Source organism: Astatotilapia calliptera, chromosome 13, assembly GCF_964374335.1.
Source record: "Astatotilapia calliptera chromosome 13, fAstCal68.1, whole genome shotgun sequence".
NCBI classification, from domain to species: domain Eukaryota; kingdom Metazoa; phylum Chordata; class Actinopteri; order Cichliformes; family Cichlidae; genus Astatotilapia; species Astatotilapia calliptera.
In genome coordinates this window covers 28,761,139-28,782,810 of record NC_137434.1, presented here as the reverse complement: position 1 = coordinate 28,782,810, position 21,672 = coordinate 28,761,139, and the positions used below count along the sequence as shown (strand labels likewise).

The 21,672-nt window shown below is 39.1% G+C and overlaps 1 protein-coding gene across 3 annotated transcripts in view; it reads right to left on the bottom strand.

Moving 5' to 3' along the window:
• atrnl1a (attractin-like 1a) overlaps positions 1–21,672 on the bottom strand; it is a 329,340-nt gene that overhangs the window by 152,456 nt on the left and 155,212 nt on the right. For all 3 annotated transcript variants that reach the window (XM_026189694.2, XM_026189696.2, XM_026189697.2), the window contains 3 exons: positions 14,203–14,297; positions 10,674–10,752; positions 7,396–7,553 (listed from right to left, as the gene is read on the bottom strand). In XM_026189694.2, coding sequence (XP_026045479.2) covers positions 7,396–7,553; positions 10,674–10,752; positions 14,203–14,297 — 332 coding nt within the window. The remainder of the gene's footprint in view (positions 1–7,395; positions 7,554–10,673; positions 10,753–14,202; positions 14,298–21,672) is intronic.

The window sequence follows — 21,672 nt, the reverse complement described above, 5'->3', positions numbered from 1 at the left end:
ACATGCATAAACATTACAAATATACCATTTAATCAATTCATAGGTGGTTGCTAGGCAGCACAATGTTGTTAGATAGCCGATCCTCAGAAGCCTAAGATGTACCTGTGTGTCAAGTTTGGTTGCGCAAGTGATTGTGTAGGGGAGTTAACAGACAAGCAGAGAGATTGTGTATTAAGATCCAAATCAAAGGTCTCTTTTTATGTTTAATATATGCAACGTATTTGAGTTTAGCCACTATGTTTATCATAACAAATATCAACCTTGAGCAATATAGCAAGGGTATTTTTAAAGACTGAAATAAAAATATTGTTCAACAGTCAGAAAGTTAAGTACATATTTCATCTCCCTAACTGCCCTTGTAAATATGCATGCGGGAAGCATAAAGCAGAGTAAGAGCAGCAGAAAGAAACCTGTGGAGCACTGAACAGGCACCAGTACCAACACATTTGTCAGTGATTGAGTCAAATACAGCATAAAAAAGGAGGTGTGGAGTAGGGTTTCAAAGCGGCTTGCAGATGTACAGTATCTGGAGGCTTTACCAATCTGCTGATAGTGGCTGGCTGTGCAGTCATCTTATCTATTTGCATTAGCTCACTTGACTTTAAAATATTCACTGGCCTGTATGCTCGATTTTAGTGTATTAAGAGTATTAAAAGAGGAATCCTACTCCCCACCTAAGTGCTATTTACTAAAGTAATATTAATAGTAATTTAAACTATAAAACCAGCTTAAGTGTAGTACAGTATATTTAAAAACGAAATTCTGAAGGTATTTGTAAAATGAGTATGGAAATCCATTAAAACAATCAAAACAATCAATATGTTGGGAAATATTTCTTACATCCACACATACATGTCTCCTGTACATCTGGTACAAAAATAGTCTAAGTGAGAAATAAATATGCTAAAACTATTTCATACAACTCTATATTAGTTTTAGGGTTTAAAGCTTTATAACAGCCCAAAGCAGTGAGACAGTGCTCAATTATAAAATGAAATTGAGAGTTGCTTATGAAGCATATAGAAATCATGTACACATGCTAATATCAGCATGTTAAACGAAAAGCGATGTGTTTACAGTGCATGCTCCCTCAGTATTTGAATATTCATAAGAACCTAATGACCAAAGTGAAGCAGTTGCCAAGTGCTGCTTCCACCTACATGTTATGCAAATGAGTCCTGCTCTACCATATGTGTGCACTTGTTAGGAGAGCTCACAGATGCAGTCTTCTTTAAACAGGTGCTTAAGGCACGCTCATGCATTAATCTACAGCTCAAACACCAGCAACAAACTGCAGTAAAAACCCCAAATAACAGAACAGTCAGGACTTCTGTTTCAAATATTTGAACTATTTAGTTACAATTTAATATTTCAAATATTATCTCTGAATTAAAAGTTAAACCTGCAAATGTCTTGAGAAAATATTTAAATTGACTTAGCTTTACTGATCAGATGATTGATTAAATACATTGATTTTGGTCACTAAATGTTGCTGTTATAAATGTCAGGTGACCATTTCCCGCACACGCATGCTACACATGTATCTATTCTGTAACCAACCTAATTTGTGTTGATGACTGATGATGACTTCCTTTCTGGTTACATGTGTAGCACCGTGCCTCTCGACTTCTGTTCTAGCCTATGAAATGTGATACTGCTTCAATGAGATGCATCAGATAGATGTGCTTTCAATCCTCCTTTGTCGTGTGTGTGTGTGTGTGTGTGTGTGTGTGTGTGTGTGTGTGTGTGTGTGTGTGTGTGTGATGGTCAGACAGTTAACCATTTAGGCTTCTGTTTTAATCCAATAATGGATACTTTGCAACTGACTGATCAGAGAGGGTGTTTGTGTGTGTGGCGGATATCTGATTAGAAGAGGCATCCTTTTCAATAATGGCACAGACGATGAGTGACCGAGCATTGCGCAGCAAATCAAATTATCACAGCCCTGAGTTCCTCTGCAACAAAATGGCTGCTCACCTCTGACAGAAGGCTTTTAATCAACTGGCGTATAAGCTGCAATGCATGGAGCGATGCAGCAGGGAAGCAGATGTACAGAACAAGCTCTTTTTACAGCTAATTTTCCTGTCATCGATTCCAATTTAGTGTTTTTGAAAAATGGAAACACACGTCTGTTAATTTAAGCAATATTACAAAGCCTTCGCTGTTAAAATAACTTTTTCTGCTACATTACAAACAGAGATGTTCAAATTAGACACAGTTATGATGTTGAGTTATAGAACTTCTGGCTAAATTAGTTGTTCTTTCAAAACAAACAAATGAAAAGAAAAGATGGAGAGAAACTGGGTCATGTTCCAACAATGTTTGTGTGCCCAATCAATAAAACATGATTTTCTGATTAGAAACAAAACCAGGCCAGTCCTACTTTATGGGAAAAAATGGTGTCAAATGAACAAATTAGAGTGATGGTCTGTATTTTCTTGGGATTTGTTGCATCTGTATTTGCAGATGCAACATATAATTTTATTATCTCTGACTTAAGTTTGTTTAATCAAAGAGAGAGAAATTCAGCATTTGCAAAGTGTTGGATCTGAAAAAGCAGACACACACACATTTAATGAAAACCCATTATGCCATCTTCCTCCTCCATGTTTGTATTCTCTCACCCTGAAAGTACCCTAATCAGATTCCCGAACAGGCATCTGAGTTGGATGCCTGTTCGGGTGTTTCAGGCAAGTCATACTGCGAGGTGGCCGGGATAGACCCAGAGCACTTCGAGGGATTATGTCTTTTGGCTTGTCTTGGAGCCTTCTCAGTTTCCCTGCAGAAGAACTGGAGCAACTGGCCACTTGAAGGGAAAACTGGGCATCTCTGCTTAGACTGTTGGCCCCACAAACTGGACCCAGATACATGACAGAGGATGTATGTAGGTACCGATGGATGGAGTTACATATGACATAAAATACATAAAAATATGAGATGAGTGCAGAGGAGCTAAAGCTAAGGGGGAATATCATCTAATAAAAATCTGTTCCGCATCCAGCTCTCAATTCTCAGCCAATATCAAGATCCTGTGAGGGAAACACTGTAAGGCCACAATAGTTTGCCACAGATATTTTCAATATTTATTTATTTTATTTTTTTACATAGGTTGTTTTTGAATGAGAAAAGGTTACATGTAAGGTTGTGCCCTGAGTCTGTGTAACAGCTTCTGAATGACAGACTTCAGCTGGCCCGCAGTCTTATTGGCCCGGGGCTCAATATGAAGTCGAGGAGGAGCCAACATCAAAGCCATGTGAAGTGAGACTGTGGATCATAGTGTTTGTTTGTGTTTCACTGCCACAAAAGATAACGTCACTTTTGGTGTCAACTCATGCTGCCAGCAGTGCACACAGCTAAAAGGTCAAACAGAGTAAGCCAGGTTAACTTTAACAGAATTATATCTTCCTGCAATGTCTGTAAATATTCTGTAGCACCTGCTAAATTTATTAGTTTATCACTATTGCTGGATCACTGCATCCCTGACATTATAAAAGCCAGTGCCCGTGAATGAGAAAAACGTTTTTTTAACACAGATATTAGGATTTTTAAATTCAAAACAAATAGACGGGAGCTGATGGGAGCTCACGACCCAAGGTTAGAGGGGTGGCCTTGCAATCGTTCCCTCTAGCAAATTCTACATTTCCTGACAATCAAGCAGGTACCTCTAGATTTGTTGTTTTCTTGTGTTGCCCCTTTGTGCCGTCACTCCATTTGCTATCATGTGACTCGCATGTACGTGTGTGTGTGTGTGCGTGTACCCAGCTCTATTAAATCAAATATATCAGGCCAGGTCATTATCAATTCTCAGGACAATTTCTCAAACTCGCCCTACTCCATCATCAGAAGCCACCAAGGTCACAGGACCGGACGCCGCATGCTTCTCATGTTACACACGAGCCTGGCTGACATGGTGGCGAGATAGGCTTCCTCTTGGTAATTATCATATCACCTTTCCACCAGCAGATATATGGAGCTTTGATAATGTACCATTAATGGGAAATGCATATGAGGGGAGCGATCGATGGACAAATGACCCATAATGAGGTACAGAACACTCTGCACTAAACTTTGACTTTTACACACACCAAACGACTCTGATAACACAAGCCGACTGGGGTTGTGTTACTGATCCATGTGCGCTTAAAATGTACTTTATACATCAAACCCTCAGAAAGAAAGAACAATTAGAAGTTAATATGGCGTGCTTCATATCATATTCAGCAGTGGGCTGATGAAAACAAAAAAAGATTCAATAATGTGATAAATAAATGGTTTGATAATATAAAATTAATATTTCATTAGGTGAATTAGGTGAGGAAAAGTTTTTTTTGTTTTAAGCTTCTTCTCTGTTGAAGCTCAGTCAATTCAATCCTACAGTTACAGTCTGTTTAAGAACATTAACAAATGCCTTGAGCTTCCTCTAATAGTATCACATGTAGATTTACTGATTTTAACTACTTCATTCCTATTGCTAAATCTTCATTGAGGGTCTTTTTTTAATCAACTTATAAGCAGATAATCATGCACTGATAACAAGGTTCCCTACGATTCTCAAAGCCCCCCATTTGCAGTAAGCACTATATGAATGAATGAGTTAACAAAAATTAGAGCTACTGTAGTTTTGCATGCATCTCCTCATCCAACCCTCCATCCTCAGCTGTTTCTCGACCTGCTGTCCGTCTTCCCCAGTCTGTCAATTAAAATGTCTCCAATTCCTCAGCACTGGACATTGTGACTGTAAGATAGTCTCAACATCAGTTAGCTATCCTACCCGTCATCACTCTGCCCTAATTTCTCCGTTCTTTCACTTCTTGACACCGTTCATCAGCCCACACTCCAGAACCTGCATGACGACAGTCATTTTAAAATATCACCACTAAAAGTCTACTTCAATTTAATGGATCATAAGGCTGGAGTGTGAATATTCAGTGTGTGCGGCTGCCGCCTGGAGATTTAATCCGGTGCTGCATAATTGATGGAGAGACACTGGAAAACTCACAGATCATTAAATGTGATAGCAGATTTGCCAAACACTTTTCAGAATAGTTTATGCTCAATGTCCTGTCGGGGCTATATGTTTTGCAGGGAGACAGCTCCTGAAAACTGGGAATGATGGTGATCATCATCACGAGGCATACTTTGTGTTTTAACATTTTCTTCCGAACACTGTTACTGACTCACTCAGGCACACGTTTCAACACAATGGCTGTGAAGTCCTTAGACATTATATTTCCCAACACTTTAAATCTTCAAGAATCTTTAAATGATTGCGACTTAAATGGGTCCATCCAAAAACTGTTTTATTTGGATTTATAATGAGTAATTAATAGCTTCTTTTAACTTACCCACAAGTCCCCAGAGAGCAATATTGTAATATTGTAATAAACCTTTGTTTCCTGAGCCTTTGGAAACTGATGCTTGTCAAACTCTCGGCTTGCATATCTGCAGCATATGGTGTGTAAGCAAAGCATGTGAGGTAGACACAGTCCCAGTAGATGTTAGATTATCAGAGACAAAAGAAAACAATACATGTTTTTACTTTTGTGAACTTTGGTCTCTGTGTAGTTAAACATGACAGAATGACTCAATCATTTCAGATTTTGCATGATGCATTGTGTTATTCATTGATTGATTAAGTTTATGATTCCCAAAGCTAAACTGATTTAAAGTGTGGACAGAAGTTATTCTTTTCAATAATACCACGTTCAAAATATAATTAAATGCAGAGAACTTGTGCAACACACTTTTATAGATGACTAAAAAAATGAAAACAACTGAACAATGAACCTTTTCTTTTTTTTCTTGTTTGAGATCCAAACAAAGTCAACTTCAAGCATCCTTTCTGTTACATCACACTTTGTCTCAAAAAAAACATATCTGCATATGAACAGTGGGAATGTGTATTTAACAAACAAGATTATAGTACATGAAGCTTTAGTTTTGTGGTTGTAATCAGTTTGAGTTCTACTGACCCTTCATGTTTGAGCACGCTCACCAGGTGGCAAACAAAAGAGCGAGTCCATTTACTAAAATACTAAACCATCAATTGTCATCAGACAACAATTTTGCACAAACTTTTTGATCTTCAGGTCTGCCTGATCTGTTTTCAATGCTTACTAGAAAAAAAAATGCATTTTTTTCAACCTCTTGCTTATTGTCCTCTGCAGAAAATATAAAAACATGTTTTCTATAAATTCATAATGAGAAATGTGGTTGTCAAAAATGGTGGGACTGAATGGTCGTCTTGCCAACACATGAGCCAACCCACATGGCTGAGGTGCAACTGGGGCCAAAGGGAATGGTGGGAGTTACTCATGTGCATTTTATTTCATATGCCACCCACAAACTAGTCCTGCTCAGGAGATGTTCCTGATGTAAATCCTGTTCTAGGCCCAGTAGCAACAAAAAGAAGCACAGACTTCCACATCAAATGCAGACACATGTGACGGTGCTGATTAACCTTCCCGTCATGTTCGGGTCAAATCTGACCAATTTACAACTTAAAACACTCATAAATACTGTGTTTTATATCGGATTCCCTCAAGGCCTTATGATATCCTCCACACTATGCACATATAAAAGAAAAATGTGCTCTCAACACACAGTAGAACTGTGGCTGTTAAGACGATTAAACTGTACTTGCATTTGTTTTGGCTACGTAACTTATGACCGTTCCTGCTAATATTCTGGTGTAAATTCACTGATAGTTGTTGTTTTGATAGAAAGAGAAAATATTACACCATGAGTGAGTCCATGTGTGGGGTTATTGACCCTCTGAAGCACAGTGTAACACAGTGAACTGTTCAATAAAAAAAAAACCCTTTCTGCTTGGGGTAGAATAACAGGCTCAGCCTTTGGGTGAGTTCTTTGTTGTTAAGATTCCTCAGCTTGCCACAATATTGTACTGAAGGTATAGATTCAAAGACCTGATAATGTAGCAGGTCCACCTGAGCGGTAGGTGGATGAAACAGGAAGTTTTAGCTCCAATGTCTGCCTTTTGAGGCTAAAGTTGGAGGACTAGCTGATGAGTTCCCAGCATGCATCACAGTCAGACCTCAAAATGAACACCATCTTAATAATTTTCATCATATCCAGTATCAATGGCAGATTAAACAGCAGAAATATTATTGTCAATTTAAAATAATTGCAATAATAACCTCATTAACTCAGAATCAGAGTTGTTGTGTTTTAGTTTCAGTATTCGTTTTAATCTTTTTACTAACACATTTCTAAACTGCTGATTTTTAATGTTCAGAAAATGTATCATAAAAGAAAAAGAAAAATCTGAAGGCATGTCTACATGACTTACAGTCAGTTACTAAGTCAAATGAATATGAAGTTACAGCATTACCAACTCTCCTGACTTTTCACATCCCTGCATCCATGCAACCTTACCTGGATCTTGATTGGCCAGCTGAAGTTGGACACATACACGTAGAAGGTGATGTTGTGGTGAAGTCTGAAGTTAAACTTTTCACTCGAGAAACTGTCACGGTGCTCTTTAATGTTCATCCTCGCTATGATGGGCATCTCCTCACCTGAGATGGTTCCAGCTGAGAGGAACAGAAAAAGGTTAAAAAATGAATACGATTTTTCTTCTATTTTAACAACAACCGCTCGTGGCTTGTGGTGATAATTGTTTTCAATAACCAGTTTTCAGCAAACACATGTATTAGCAGTTTATAACAGTCCATGAGAAGAGGTAAAAGGAACAAAATTTGCCTTCAAAGTCAAAAGCCTTCTTGGGTGACAACAAGCCTTAGTACCTGCATTTGTAAAAATACATGGCCATGCATACGTAAAGCTGTTAGCAGCACATTTCAATGATATTAAATGGGACCTTTGCGTCTGTGGCATTGAATTTGTTTCAGGGCCACCAAGAGGTGGAGATCAGGACTTGTTTTTAAGAAGAAGAGAGGCTTTCTATTTATATTAAAGACACCATCAAAGGACTGAAAAAAAGGTTTATTTAGTGTAATTTTATAGTTTCCTATAAATGTTATATTTTTAAAAAATAGATGAAAAAGCCCTAAAAAAAGAATAAAAAAGAAGGTTTTTCTGGCATAAAGTAATACCATTTTTTTAAGGCCCCATTTAACAAATTGTTAAGTTTGCATTAGCCAAATATCCTTTGACTGGATGACTGAAACTTTGCCGGTAACATACAATTGTTTTTGTGGAGTTCTTTCCAGCACACCTGTCTCTCCTGTAGATATTTTGAATGAAGTTGATCAGATACATTTCATAATAACTCAAATCACAACGGAAATTACACAGATTTTGACAAAACACTTGTTATAACTTCTGAAAACGAAGACATATGAAGACCAGTGTCATGTCAGCCTGGAGAGTACAACTCTGTTTTACAGCGGTAAAAACTTTCTCCTTTTTTCCTACTTCATACTCAGCAGCCACATGAGAACACCACAATGAGCTGCCCATCAGCAAGGCTGTTTTCAATCCAAATGTCCTTGTAAAGATAAATTTAAAACAAAAACTGGTAATTGGACAGGTTGAGCGAAAACAGCGTGAATTTTAAAATGCCAAGGCGTGCCTTTCATCTCAAGCAGGCAAATTAACATTCACAGCAAAAGCATTATCATGACACCTTGCAGTAATTCACAGTGAGCCTGTAAATTCCTCGCAGCACTGAAGAGGTCTGATTTCAGGATCCTTCGGAGCATCATCAGCAGTTCTGTGTTAATGGCTGAGTTTTCAGATGGTGTGAATAATATATTTCCACCTCCTGCTTTATCGAGGGCCATTAAACACTCTGCAATAGTCTGAAGACAATCACACACACACAAAGCGCAGAGTCCCAAAATGACTAAGCTGTGGGCCCCAAGATCCCAAGAGTGAGAAAGTGCTTTTATCTTAATTGGAATCAGGAGGGAAAGCGTCTAAAATACCCTAATGCCAAAATTCTGAATATCTTCTGATGTGTTTTGTCAGGGGGGGGGAATCCCTGCAAGGCAAGCAGGAAGTGGAGCTGACCATTTTTGGACAAATCCTGACTGTGCGATAACATTACAGACTGACAGCTAAATAAGAGCTTTGGAGACAGACTGGACCACTGTATCACAACATTGACATAGACGAGAACTGACAAAAGATTTCAATGGAGAGATGTCTAAAATGAAGGGAGTTCTTTAAATGTGTCTTTAAAGTGTTTCCAATTATGTTGGCCGATTAGATCTATGCACAGTGTAAACGTGAGCAGAACTATGCTGGCAACAAAGCTAACAAGCTAACAGGAGAGTCACGAGCTTGTCTCCTGCCCAGGGCTCTGCGGGACTAATATATATATTTTTATTAATTCAAAAAAAGAAATGAAAGTAATTAAAAATAGTTAGCTGAAGTCCTAATGCCAAGCACACACTGTGCTCAGAGAGAGTCCTGAGTCGAGCACTAATCAGCTAAAATCAGTAACATTACTAAAGCTTCTATGCTAACCCTGTTGGCACTTTGATTCTTTTATTAGGGCCTTCATGAAACTGCTGTGTTTATTAAAAATGTCCTACAAAATTAATCACATTTTTTTCCTCTTAACATCTTAAATTGCTTGAAAACTCTCTGAAATTTGCACACATGACTAAACTGGTATATATATATATATATATATATATATATATATATATATATATATGTGTGTGTGTGTGTGTGTGTGTGTGTGTGTGTGTGTGTGTGTGTGTGTATTAGAAGTACCACTTAGAAAATTGAGTTGGAGGCTTTTCACATCCATGTACAAAATTCTGCAGCCCCAAAAAAGCCTCGTGCCCTGAACCCCCCACCCCCTTGGTTTTTTGTATTTTTTTTTTAAATTTACCGGGTAATTTTGGCACTTTTTTGTTTACAGACAGAGATTGTACTTTAACAAACCCCTCACCCACATTTTATCAGATCAACATAACATGTGCTGCAATTCGAAGTTGAGTACAGTTTAATTCCTGATACAACACATTTAATAGGAGATACTGAAAATAAGTACTGAATAAAGAATAAGTTCAGCAAATTATTATTAATAATAACAACAACAATAATAGTAATAATAATACATTTTATTTATATGTGCCATTTGATTCTGATTAAGGAAAAATGCCACTCAAATGTGCCATGTTAAATCAGCTCCCAACTTGACATGGCTTTAACAAGCTGGTGATGAATCTGGGTGTGATGCAGGGCAACATGACACTGCTAACTCGACTGTTTGAATTTCTTCTTTATGGAAACACAGTCCCAAAATGTTTTGCTCCAGCAGTCATCACTCGGATAACCAAATCATAGCTTTTATTCTGAGATAAACGGATGTTTTTTTCCTTGTGGTATGTTCATCTTTTTAAACCCATTACTATCTGCAGATAAAGCCTGTGTATGGGTACAAATAAAGGTGGCCTTGTTTTCCAGTATTACAAAGTTGTGTAACACTGTTATATATAGTTATATGTACGCTCATATGCAGCATCCTAACAGGGAACATGCCTCGAGATATCTTCATGTCCACATTAAAGCTATTTGATGGGGCACAACCCAGTGTGTGTGAAGGAGCAAACTTTGCTACCTGAAGATTTCTTTTTATTTATTATTTAATAGAAAGTGGATGGACAAGCCATTCAAGCAACTCAAGCAAAAGGAACTCTTTAAGAATAGTATGAATAAGTGTGTGTGCAGCATACCGGTTGAACTTAAGGACCAGGTGATGTTCAGGTTAAAGTTGTTTGAGGCGTTGATGGACATATCCAGGTTTTTGTTGGCCTGGAAGAAGAAAAAAAAGCAAGGTTGTGTTACTGAGCTGAAGAATGAAATCAAAGCTTGGGGACAAACTGACTGAAGATGGAGAACCTTAGAGACAGACCTAAGAAGGAATCAGCAAGAAACTGAAGCAAATTTTTTATTTCTTTCACATCTTTTTTTGGTCTATGTACAGGTTTTGCAGTTCACGCTGTTGTTGGACACCTTCCCCAGGCTATTTACATTACTTCAACTCGCTTTCCTTCAGTCAACAGAAGAACTATTTGGGAAAACATTGTTAACTTGAGCAGACTCATCCTGGCCTCAACTCATGTCACCTAGGGCAAATCTGAATCTGCTGGCCTCTTTTTGCATCGTTACATTGATTTTGTCTCCAGTGTTACCACTCTGAGTTGTATTTCAACACAGCTTTAGGCACAGAGAAGGAAAAACAGGACAGATAAAAGTCAAGAGTTTAGACAGATTCCTTAGTCTGACAACAGATCTTTACATTTGGAGGATATATGTTTTTATAGATCCAAAGCTGTACGCTGCCACAACATGCCATCCTCTGTCTTTGTTTGATTTTTTTTTTTCTTTTTTCTACCATTTAAAAGTATTGTTACAATGTCAGATGCTGATATGGAACATGGGCAGAGTTCATGAGGTCAGGGAATATATAAATAATCCCTGTAAGCAAGGGCACAGGGATTATACTGCTCCAAGCACATGATTTCTCAAGTTTTTAAAATTTTGCGCTGATCTGATGTCAACTTGGAAACTTTCTTATAGTTGTCATATTACATGCACTTCTTTTTGCAGGCTAGACGGTATATGAAAGACAACTACCAGGTCTAAAAAGTGAAGCCAGTGTAGAAGCTTGTTAATTAAGCATTTGTTCAAACTGCCAGCAGAGGGAAACTCTACTTGTTGCAAAAAGAAACCTAGACGAAAAAGAGTGTTCAGCTCCACTGATCTATTATTTAAGTAAAGTCATAGTGAGCTTACGGTCTCAATCATTATTTTTAAGTCTTATTGAAAACTACATGACCCTAATTTTGCAAATTATGCTCCAATTTAATGGAAATGGATGAGGAAGATCGGTGTATGTCTTAGAGCTAACTTGGTTTCTTACTTTAACCTTCCTCCTGACTTATCACATCCCGTTTGAAAAGATGGCAATGAAAATGACAAATTTCCTACTTTAGCCTACAAGTCAGGATTTCAGTACCAGTATATGACTTGATGGTCACTATGACCAAATTTCTATGGGGCATTTGGTTTCCAGTAGCAAACCAGAAAAGCTGTGGTGTTGGTGGGCAGCAATCATGAAGGATTAGGATCAGTTTTAGACTTTATTTATTATTATTTTTATTTTATTTATTTTTTGGGAGGACAGAGAAGTCATCCACAGCTAGCCACTAAAGAGCATGCAAGCTTATTCCCACATTTCCATCAGTCTATAGGACAAAAACCTAAACTGTATGTACAGTGGTGCAAAAAAGTATTTAGTCAGCCACCGATTGTGCAAGTTCCCCCACCTAAAATGATGACAGAGGTCAGTAATTTGCACCAGAGGTACACTTCAACTGTGAGAGACAGAATGTGAAAAAAAAAATCCATGAATTCACATGGTAGGATTTGTAAAGAATTTATTCGTAAATCAGGGTGGAAAATAAGTATTTGGTCAATAACAAAAATACAACTCAATACTTTGTAACATAACCTTTGTTGGCAATAACAGAGGTCAGACGTTTACTATAGGTCTTTACCAGGTTTGCACACACAGTAGCTGGTATTTTGGCCCATTCCTCCATGCAGATCTTCTCGAGAGCAGTGATGTTTTGGGGCTGTCGCCGAGCAACACGGACTTTCAACTCCCGCCACAGATTTTCTATGGGGTTGAGGTCTGGAGACTGGCTAGGCCACTCCAGGACTTTCAAATGCTTCTTACGGAGCCACTCCTTTGTTGCCCGGGCGGTGTGTTTTGGATCATTGTCATGTTGGAAGACCCAGCCTCATTTCATCTTCAAAGTTCTCACTGATGGAAGGAGGTTTTGGCTCAAAATCTCACGATACATGGCCCCATTCATTCTGTCCTTAACACGGATCAGTCGTCCTGTCCCCTTGGCAGAAAAACAGCCCCATAGCATGATGTTTCCACCCCCATGCTTCACAGTAGGTATGGTGTTCTTGGGATGCAACTCAGTATTCTTCTTCCTCCGAACACGACGAGTTGAGTTTATACCAAAAAGTTCTACTTTGGTTTCATCTGACCACATGACATTCTCCCAATCCTCTGCTGTATCATCCATGTGCTCTCTGGCAAACTTCAGACGGGCCTGGACATGCACTGGCTTCAGCAGCGGAACACGTCTGGCACTGCGGGATTTGATTCCCTGCCGTTGTAGTGTGTTACTGATGGTGACCTTTGTTACTTTGGTCCCAGCTCTCTGCAGGTCATTCACCAGGTCCCCCCGTGTGGTTCTGGGATCTTTGCTCACCGTTCTCATGATCATTTTGACCCCACGGGATGAGATCTTGCGTGGAGCCCCAGATCGAGGGAGATTATCAGTGGTCTTGTATGTCTTCCATTTTCTGATGATTGCTCCCATAGTTGATTTTTTCACACCAAGCTGCTTGCCTATTGTAGATTCACTCTTCCCAGTCTGGTGCAGGTCTACAATACTTTTCCTGGTGTCCTTCGAAAGCTCTTTGGTCTTGGCCATGGCGGAGTTTGGAGTCTGACTGTTTGAGGCCGTGGACAGGTGTCTTTTATACAGATGATGAGTTCAAACAGGTGCCATTCATACAGGTAACGAGTGGGGGACAGAAAAGCTTCTTACAGAAGACGTTACAGGTCTGTGAGAGCCAGAGATTTTCCTTGTTTGTTATTGACCAAATACTTATTTTCCACCCTAATTTACCAATAAATTCTTTACAAATCCTACCATGTGAATTCATGGATTTTTTTTTCACATTCTGTCTCTCACAGTTGAAGTGTACCTCTGGTGCAAATTACTGACCTCTGTCATCATTTTAAGTGGGGGAACTTGCACAATCGGTGGCTGACTAAATACTTTTTTGCCCCACTGTAGCTATGTATTACACAACATTCATGTATTGGAACTATATATTTCAATTCAATTTATTTATATACCAACAAATCAAAACAACAGTCACGTCACGTCAAGACCCTACAATAATACAAAGAAAACCACAACAGTCATATGACCCCCTATGAGCAAGCGTTTTGGAGAATATAGGAAGGAAAAAGTCCCTTTTAACAGGATAAAACCTCCAGCAAAGCCAGGCTCAGGGAGGGGCAGCTATGGGTTTTATCAAAAAGGAAAGTTTTAAGCCTAAATCCTAAAAGTAGAGAGGATAATGAAAGCACCGAGCTGGATAAAAACTTAACAGGCCACTCTTAAATACTAAAAATAATTAATGAACCTTAACCTCTCTTGACATTACCTGTTCAGGTGTTGCCATAAAGTTGATGGCAGTGTAGTAGCGGTCATCTTCCTGAAGCAGACTGAAGGTAAACTGGTAATCGATCAACAGGTTATCTGATCAACAGAAAGACAAACAGAGGCACAAAACACAAATGAGAAGTCTTGTGAACAAGCCGATCTTTTAGCAGTGGAGCATTTTTAGGTATTTAGCTGCCTCTGATTTCAATAGTTTTCTCTTCAAGAATGGCATTACAAATAAAGGCTCCATCCTGCCTGATTTTATTGACGTCACCATCAAACACAGATTTATGAAAGTAAAAACACCGGAGGCACTGATGGTGAGTCGATATTCAATTAGATGAATAAGATTACAGTAGTGGAGTTTCAAAGATCTCAATCAGTGACAAAATAAATAAGGTGCGCATATTTGAGTAAAAGCGCAGCCACACATGTATTTTATAAACCCGAACACGGCTGCTTTCATTGTGGATGCCAGTCTTTTCTATAAGCAAACAGGCCAATCGATCAGTACAACACGGTTTAGAGTTTAAATAATCATGTTGTCTCAGTGATTTAATAATTTCTGAAAGGAGCTCTTATTGAGCATCTCAAGGCAGCTCTTTGTCAGCGAGACAATGAGCAACGTATGGAGAGAATCACAGTGATTCAACATCTGGATGGACAGCAGGAGCGACGCTGGGTCACCTTGTCTGCCTGTCGGAAGGGGGGGTAGAAGAACGGGAGGAAGGGAACACTGAGGAAAAGAGAGAACACACAGAAAGAGGAGAGAAAGCAGCTGTGCGGCCATGAGAAGATAACTGTTTGAGAGGATAATTTTTTAGTTAATCAGTGTAACTGCTGCCTGCTAACCCTTCAGGGGAATTCAGGTGTGTGTGTTTGTGTGTGCACGCATGCACATATACAAGGGAAAATAAGGTTATAGCAGACTCGGGCACAACTTTTATTTTTAGGTCAAAGAAAAAGTTCATAGTTTTTCTCTTTTTCTTCATAGTTTTTAACAATCTGCCGGAGCAGTTGTGTATTGTATTTCAGCACCAGATCTGTCAGATAATTACCAGTAGGGAGACTGACATAATACATAAAACACTTTTTTTACCCAAACTCCATGCAAACCACAACACAAAATATCAAAGTCTTATAACTGAACCAATGTAACTAAAAAAATCATGATGTAACCAAATAATTGTTTTATTTTGGGGGGGTTTTTCCTCCATGTAGGCAAGACTTCAATCCCACTGTTTCTTACCCTTTACTGATTTAATTAGTTGAACTTTGAATAACCACACAAACCACGAGCTGCAGTTACAAAGCTCCATGATACAAAGCAAAAAAAGCTCCTTCAGGGGAGTTCCCTTGGATAATGCATCTACTTCCAGTGATGCTGTTATTTGAGTTTCATTCTGACCACTGTGTGCAGGATCTCCTCCACTGTCATGAAGGCAAACCACTCAACTTGAATATGTCTGTGAAGGTTCTTAGTCATCCAGGTCATCGTAGTCTAAGGAGTTTGGAAAGAAAAGCGTCTGGACTTCTTTAAGAAATGAAGAAGCTTTTCCGATGAAATGTGAAACATCTTCAAGGAAACTTATAGAAGTCCAGACACTTTTCCTCAGACCATTCAACTTGAATTTGGACAAAGTCACAGGGAGACAAATCTGGCTAATGAGGCAGGTGTCTGTTGACTTTTCAATGTACTGTATGCCTGCACCCAATGACACAAACCCCACACTTCTGGTGGTTTCTACCAAATGTTCTCTGTCACATGCCTCGGGTCTTTCGAGGAGAACACCATGTTGACAGTTGACATAAAAGTCGGGTCAGTTTGACACAGATGTCAATGATGGCTTCGGTCAGACTGGAACCTGCACCGAGTAAAAAATAGTGACCATGCTGAAAGCAGACAACGTTGAAGAAACAAAGTCCTCAAAGTCCTCCAAGAGTTTTAGTAGCTGCATCTATGGTATCAATTTCAAAATCCTACGTCACCTCGTTCTGGAGTTACTGCAGTCACAAGATTTTCAAAAAACTTGACCTCTGACTTTGAGGTTGAAGTCACTGAGATTTGAACTTGTCCAAGTTTTTTCGTAGATACACCTATGGAATCAATTTTAAGCTCCTACGTCGCCTTGTTCTCGAGTTGATGCATTCAGAAACGTATGTGTTCAGGCTCCCCACCTACCCGCCCTCCTGCCCAGTGGGGTGACGACAGGACCCCATCAGACTTTTACGGCTGAGTGGTAAAAAGGGCTTTGTAGCTCCACAGCAGATCTGATGCAGAGTTACTGTGTGAATGAAAAAAAGAACCGCCAGTGCTGTCAAACGTAAAATGTGACACTGAGTGGCAGGAGTCAGTAGAGACGCTGTGAAAGCTTTCAAAAGACACAGCAGAAAAACTTTGTGTCACACGCTGTAAAAAAAAGAAACATGTTTAGTTACTACTTTCCTTTCAGCTGTGGAATCCTGGGGCGTCTCCAAGACGAAAGCAAATTATGTTTGACAAACAGCCCTGTTTTGTTCAGCCTTCATGGCAAGTTAGCCCAAACAGCAGATATCATCAGATCAAAGACAATATTTTTCCTTAACATCTTTCCCATCCTCCCTCCCTCCCTCCCAGGCAGACATGCACTGCTGCTGCTCAGTTGTTTATCCCATAAGGGTCGTCAGTACAACTTCACAGTATTTTGTTTTTTGTTTTTTTTTCTTAACTTTGTAAGTAGGATAGGGACTTGTGTGCGTGTGTGCATGAAGAGAGTATTCATGTATTTACCTCTCAGTCCTCACATCCAGTATGTACATTTCCTGTGCATGGGTGGTTGCATGCATCTTTGTTTGTTTGCATATTTGTCTGTATGGTTAATCAAGGAAACAAGTAGGAAAAGTAGCACTAAAACAATTTCTGCCAGTCCCTCTGTGCATTTCCAATATGCTTGATTTCAAGCCTAACAAGAAGAAGAGCATCATGCAGGTTTAAAAGTTCGTTTCATTTCAGCTAATTACAATTCCCATCTGAGAAATCTGACAGCAGTTAGACAATCTCAATTACAAGTGTGCATGTGCAAATTCTCACTCTGAATGAATCGTATCATTGTGTCACTAAAGGTATTAGCACCCCTCCCGACACCAAAAAAAAAATAAAAAAAACAACTGAAATTGAAATAGTCTGTGCCAATTTCTCAGGTTCACAGATGGGTGATCTTATTACCATAGTATGTACGCTGATTTAGCCTTTATGAAACTAAACACTGTGATGAGAAATGAGAAGACAGATGAGGAAGCCCTCACCCAGAACATAATCTGATATTCCAGCAGTCTGTTTCAAATAGAAATTCAAAACAAGCGTGAACTCACCTACAATGTCAGGCTGTCACAATCTCTTGCTGAGGTTTTATTTAATGCTTGTTAACAACTCATTATTTCCCATTTGCAACACTTTCCTGACAGAGCACAGGCCAGATATTACAACGTCACCTCACTGAGAAAACAAGTTAAACCTGGGCGAGTAAACACTTGGACACAATGGATTCAATATCAGACCCGGAAGGAGCTCAAGGTGCTTCAGGTAATATATGCATGAGGTCAAGTGACCTTGGCTGAGCCTTAACAATACAATAATCAGAGGTGGAAGCAAGTAGCAAAGTGCACAATCACCAGTGTTTCAGATGCATCCAAAGTTGCTCAAATACATGTGAAAATACATAATACAATGCATACTAAAGGTGGTGATATCACAGAAAGAGTACATGTACATGATGTGCAAATTTGCATATTCCAAAAATATCACACCATGCTAGCTCTACGTCATCTTACTTTCTCAAGAATGTAACACAAAATTCAGTTCAATCGAGTTTGATTTATATTGCGACAAAACAATGAAAGCAAGTGTGTTTTTAAAGGACTGGAAAAGAGCCATCATTTTCCACTATACTTTGCAAATAAAAGACATTAAGTAACAAACTTTTTGGAAATAAACTTGTGGAAAAGTTTTTACCTGTACTAGCTTAGCTAAAAAGTGATCACCTTCCAAGGTCTCATTTTTTCGCTACAACAAAGCAATTATTATATTATTGATGCCATTTCTGTTAATGTTAAATAATGCACATGGACATGTACTTATACTCCTATGCAAAGAATAATTGTTGTGGTTATATTATATAACTATAAAATAAGACTACACAGGTAACATTCTCCATCCAGTCAGTTTTCCCAATACTCTAGATAAGCAAATGTCCATGATGCATTATTAGCAGATTGTCATACAAAGATACTCCATAGGACTTGTATATACTGGAGCCTAGTACACCATAAAAAATTGTGTGCACTGTATTCTCAGACTGCAATTAAAATGTTTGCACTGTCTGGTGTGTATATAATTCCAAAATGTCACAGGCTCATAACTATGTATCAAACTAAGTGAACCTCAGTGAAAGTGATCTAAAATAATATTTAATAGCCTGTCAAGGGTAACTACTGGATTGCAAAAAAGGTTTTTTGGCCTGATAGGACCAATTAGTGTATGTTGGATAGGAGTCCAGACAGACTGCCTGTCAGCGAATATTAAGGCGTCTTGGACGGACGCCACGTCGTGGCCTAATGAACGGCCTTCGGCCAGCAATGCTGTTGCTTGCTGATTACTGCCATGCGGCTACTTTGAGGTTTGAAGTGGCTACAACATTCTCCAATTTATATTTCATTTGTCTTTGATGTCACATCACCACAAGAACAAATCTAGTGCTATCTAGAAGAAATGGGGATATGACAAAGTAAATGTCCTCAATATTCTCCCATCACTGGTTCATATTATAGAAATTGCATCACTATTCAGTCTCGTTTGTTGGTGTCTATCATTAATTATCCCTTAATTGTGAGTGTGATACTGTCAGTAAACACGGGAGCCTCTTTGTTCGGCCTGACTAGGCTTTCCCAGCAGACCTGAGGGTAGCAAGCGCCACTGACTGTGGAGTGACTGATGTTAGCTTTTAATTCAAGGGACTGCTGTTCTTCCCAATGGAAGTGGTGGGACACTTGGTGGCCATTCCTAATTAGACGTCGCTTGTAGCTGACTGTGATAGAATATGACAGTGGTTCATTAAAGCGTTGTCCTGGTGATGCCTCCTCATAAATGCTAGTCTGACTGGGGGCAAACTCATTAAATAGCAAAGTTGCTTTTCATCAATGATCTGCTAGTTCAATATGACAGTGCTAACTGAAGCAAAGCATTGCTCTCTGCTCTCCATCCCCAAGTGAGATGAGAAACACTGCAGTCACCAGTCAGACGCTCACATTCGTCACTCTGAAAAAAAGATTTCATCAAGAAGAATTTTGGATTGTTTTTTTCCCCACACATTTGCTGTAAACTCTGTGAAAATTAGACTTCTAGGACAAAATGTTGCTCTCTGTTTGCATTATAAGATGCCGTGCTTAAATGATAGAGATGATATTAGTATGCCTCTGTGCCAGGAAGGAAGCTCTGGCCAGAGGCTTCAGATTGGCCAATTCATCAAGTTTTATATTCTTTTTCTTTAACATTTAAGGGGAATTTCTTCAAATTTTGCACAATTATATATTGAAGCAGGTCACCTTGAGGTGACTGTTGATGAGATTTGGAACTGTGTATATGAAACTGAATTGAATTTGACAATTGGTTAGTGAAAACCACCTTGCAGCTGCATTGGTCGTTAGCAGATTGCCTTGAACACAGTGAAACTGCAAAAAGTGCAACACAGACCGGAAACAGAAATGTAAAAGCTGTGCCTTCTGAAGTATGTTGGCTACAGATATGTTTACAACATATCTTCCATGCATGGCATCTTCCATGCAAACAGTAGGTGACCAAAGCAATCACCAGGAGGTTTTTGGTTTACCAAGCAACAGGTCAATATGGCTATATGGCTATATGGCAACTTCCAGGAATCACTCACCAATCAGATGGGAATTAGACAGCAACCCTCACCAAACCCCCCAGTGGTTGTATCACATCCAATATGCTTTGTTTAAACCAGTCGTTCTTAACCTTGTTGGAGGTACCGAAGCCCACCAGTTTCATATGCACAGTCACTGAACCCCTCTTTAGTGAAAAATAAAATGTGATTTTTTTCAAATTCAAGACATAGATATGTTTTTTACTGGTGCACAAAATGAGCCGTGCATGTCACAGTGGACGCTCTGCCGAACCCCTGAGACCGACTCACCGAATCCCTAGGGTTCAATCGAACCCAGGTTAAGAACACATTAAACAACCCACGTGCACATGATGTCACACAAAAAGAACTCATGTGACCATGATGTTGTACAAGAACTACCCATGTGTGCATGACAGCAATAAAAAAGCAAACCTCCCGCAGCAATTTTTAATTATCTGTTTAATTCACTGCAGTTTACCAGAACAGGATTTCTGAGTTAAAACTGTCGATGACTGAATGAGCTTTCAAGCATCAGTCCATCTTCCTGAAAATTTAGGTCAAAGTTCAGATTGAAACAACACATAATGTCCAATGATCCTATTTACAGCCGATATTGAAATAGTCTGTACAAATGAGTAAGAGGTTAGCAGACGCAGAGAGACAAGGGAGCAGATTGCTAAACATGTCTGATTCAGAGCAGATGCCAAGGGTGCTGGACTTGTTATGACACTCAGCTGTTAGACCATGAGTAGCTGCTTGGTTTAGATAATGGCTTGTTGCTCACCTTTAAGAAGTTCGAGGTGAGTACTCAACCCCTTTTCCTGGACTTCTGATGCCCTGTTAAGTATTTTGTGTAAGGGTTGCTGCTCCTTAGGGCAGATGGTCACTGCCACATTAATGGAATAAATCCAACCTTACTCTGCAGAAGCAGCGTAGAAATATTTTATTTAAATTTAAGAATCACGTACACTCCTTATGACTGTCCCTTAAGAGGCCAATTTTGCCTTTAGTCCCACTGCAGACTTTACTGGCTTAAACCACTTAAGCGAAACATTGCTTACAATAAACTGAAAAGGTAAATATCTCGTTGAATGTGTTTTGAGGGAAAATTTCAACCCTGTTGTGACTACAGTGATGCTAACTAGGTGCATCAACCTAATTCAAGGAAAAGGAGGGTATTGAAGCAGCTGTGACTGCTCTTCTACACAAAACAATCTTATCAAAAGCTATTTTATGACCTATAGTTAAATAAAGCAACCTCTGGCCGCAGTGTACACAAACATGTTTGAGTCGGTGCAGACACCTTTAAATGTGGCTTTACAGTAAATCTTGCTGCACTGGATTATGGATGTTTTCTGATGTGTTGCTCAATGGTGTATTTTAACTTGAACTGGGATAGTTTCCTAAACCTTAAATAGTATATATTTGTCACGCAGTTAGCACGGTTACCTCGCAGCGAGGTCCTGGTTTCAAACTCAAGCTAGAGTCGAACATTTCTCTGGAATTTTCATTTTTGTGGGGCGAATTCCTCCATTAAAACAAGCTAAACTTATTTTTGTGTCACTATG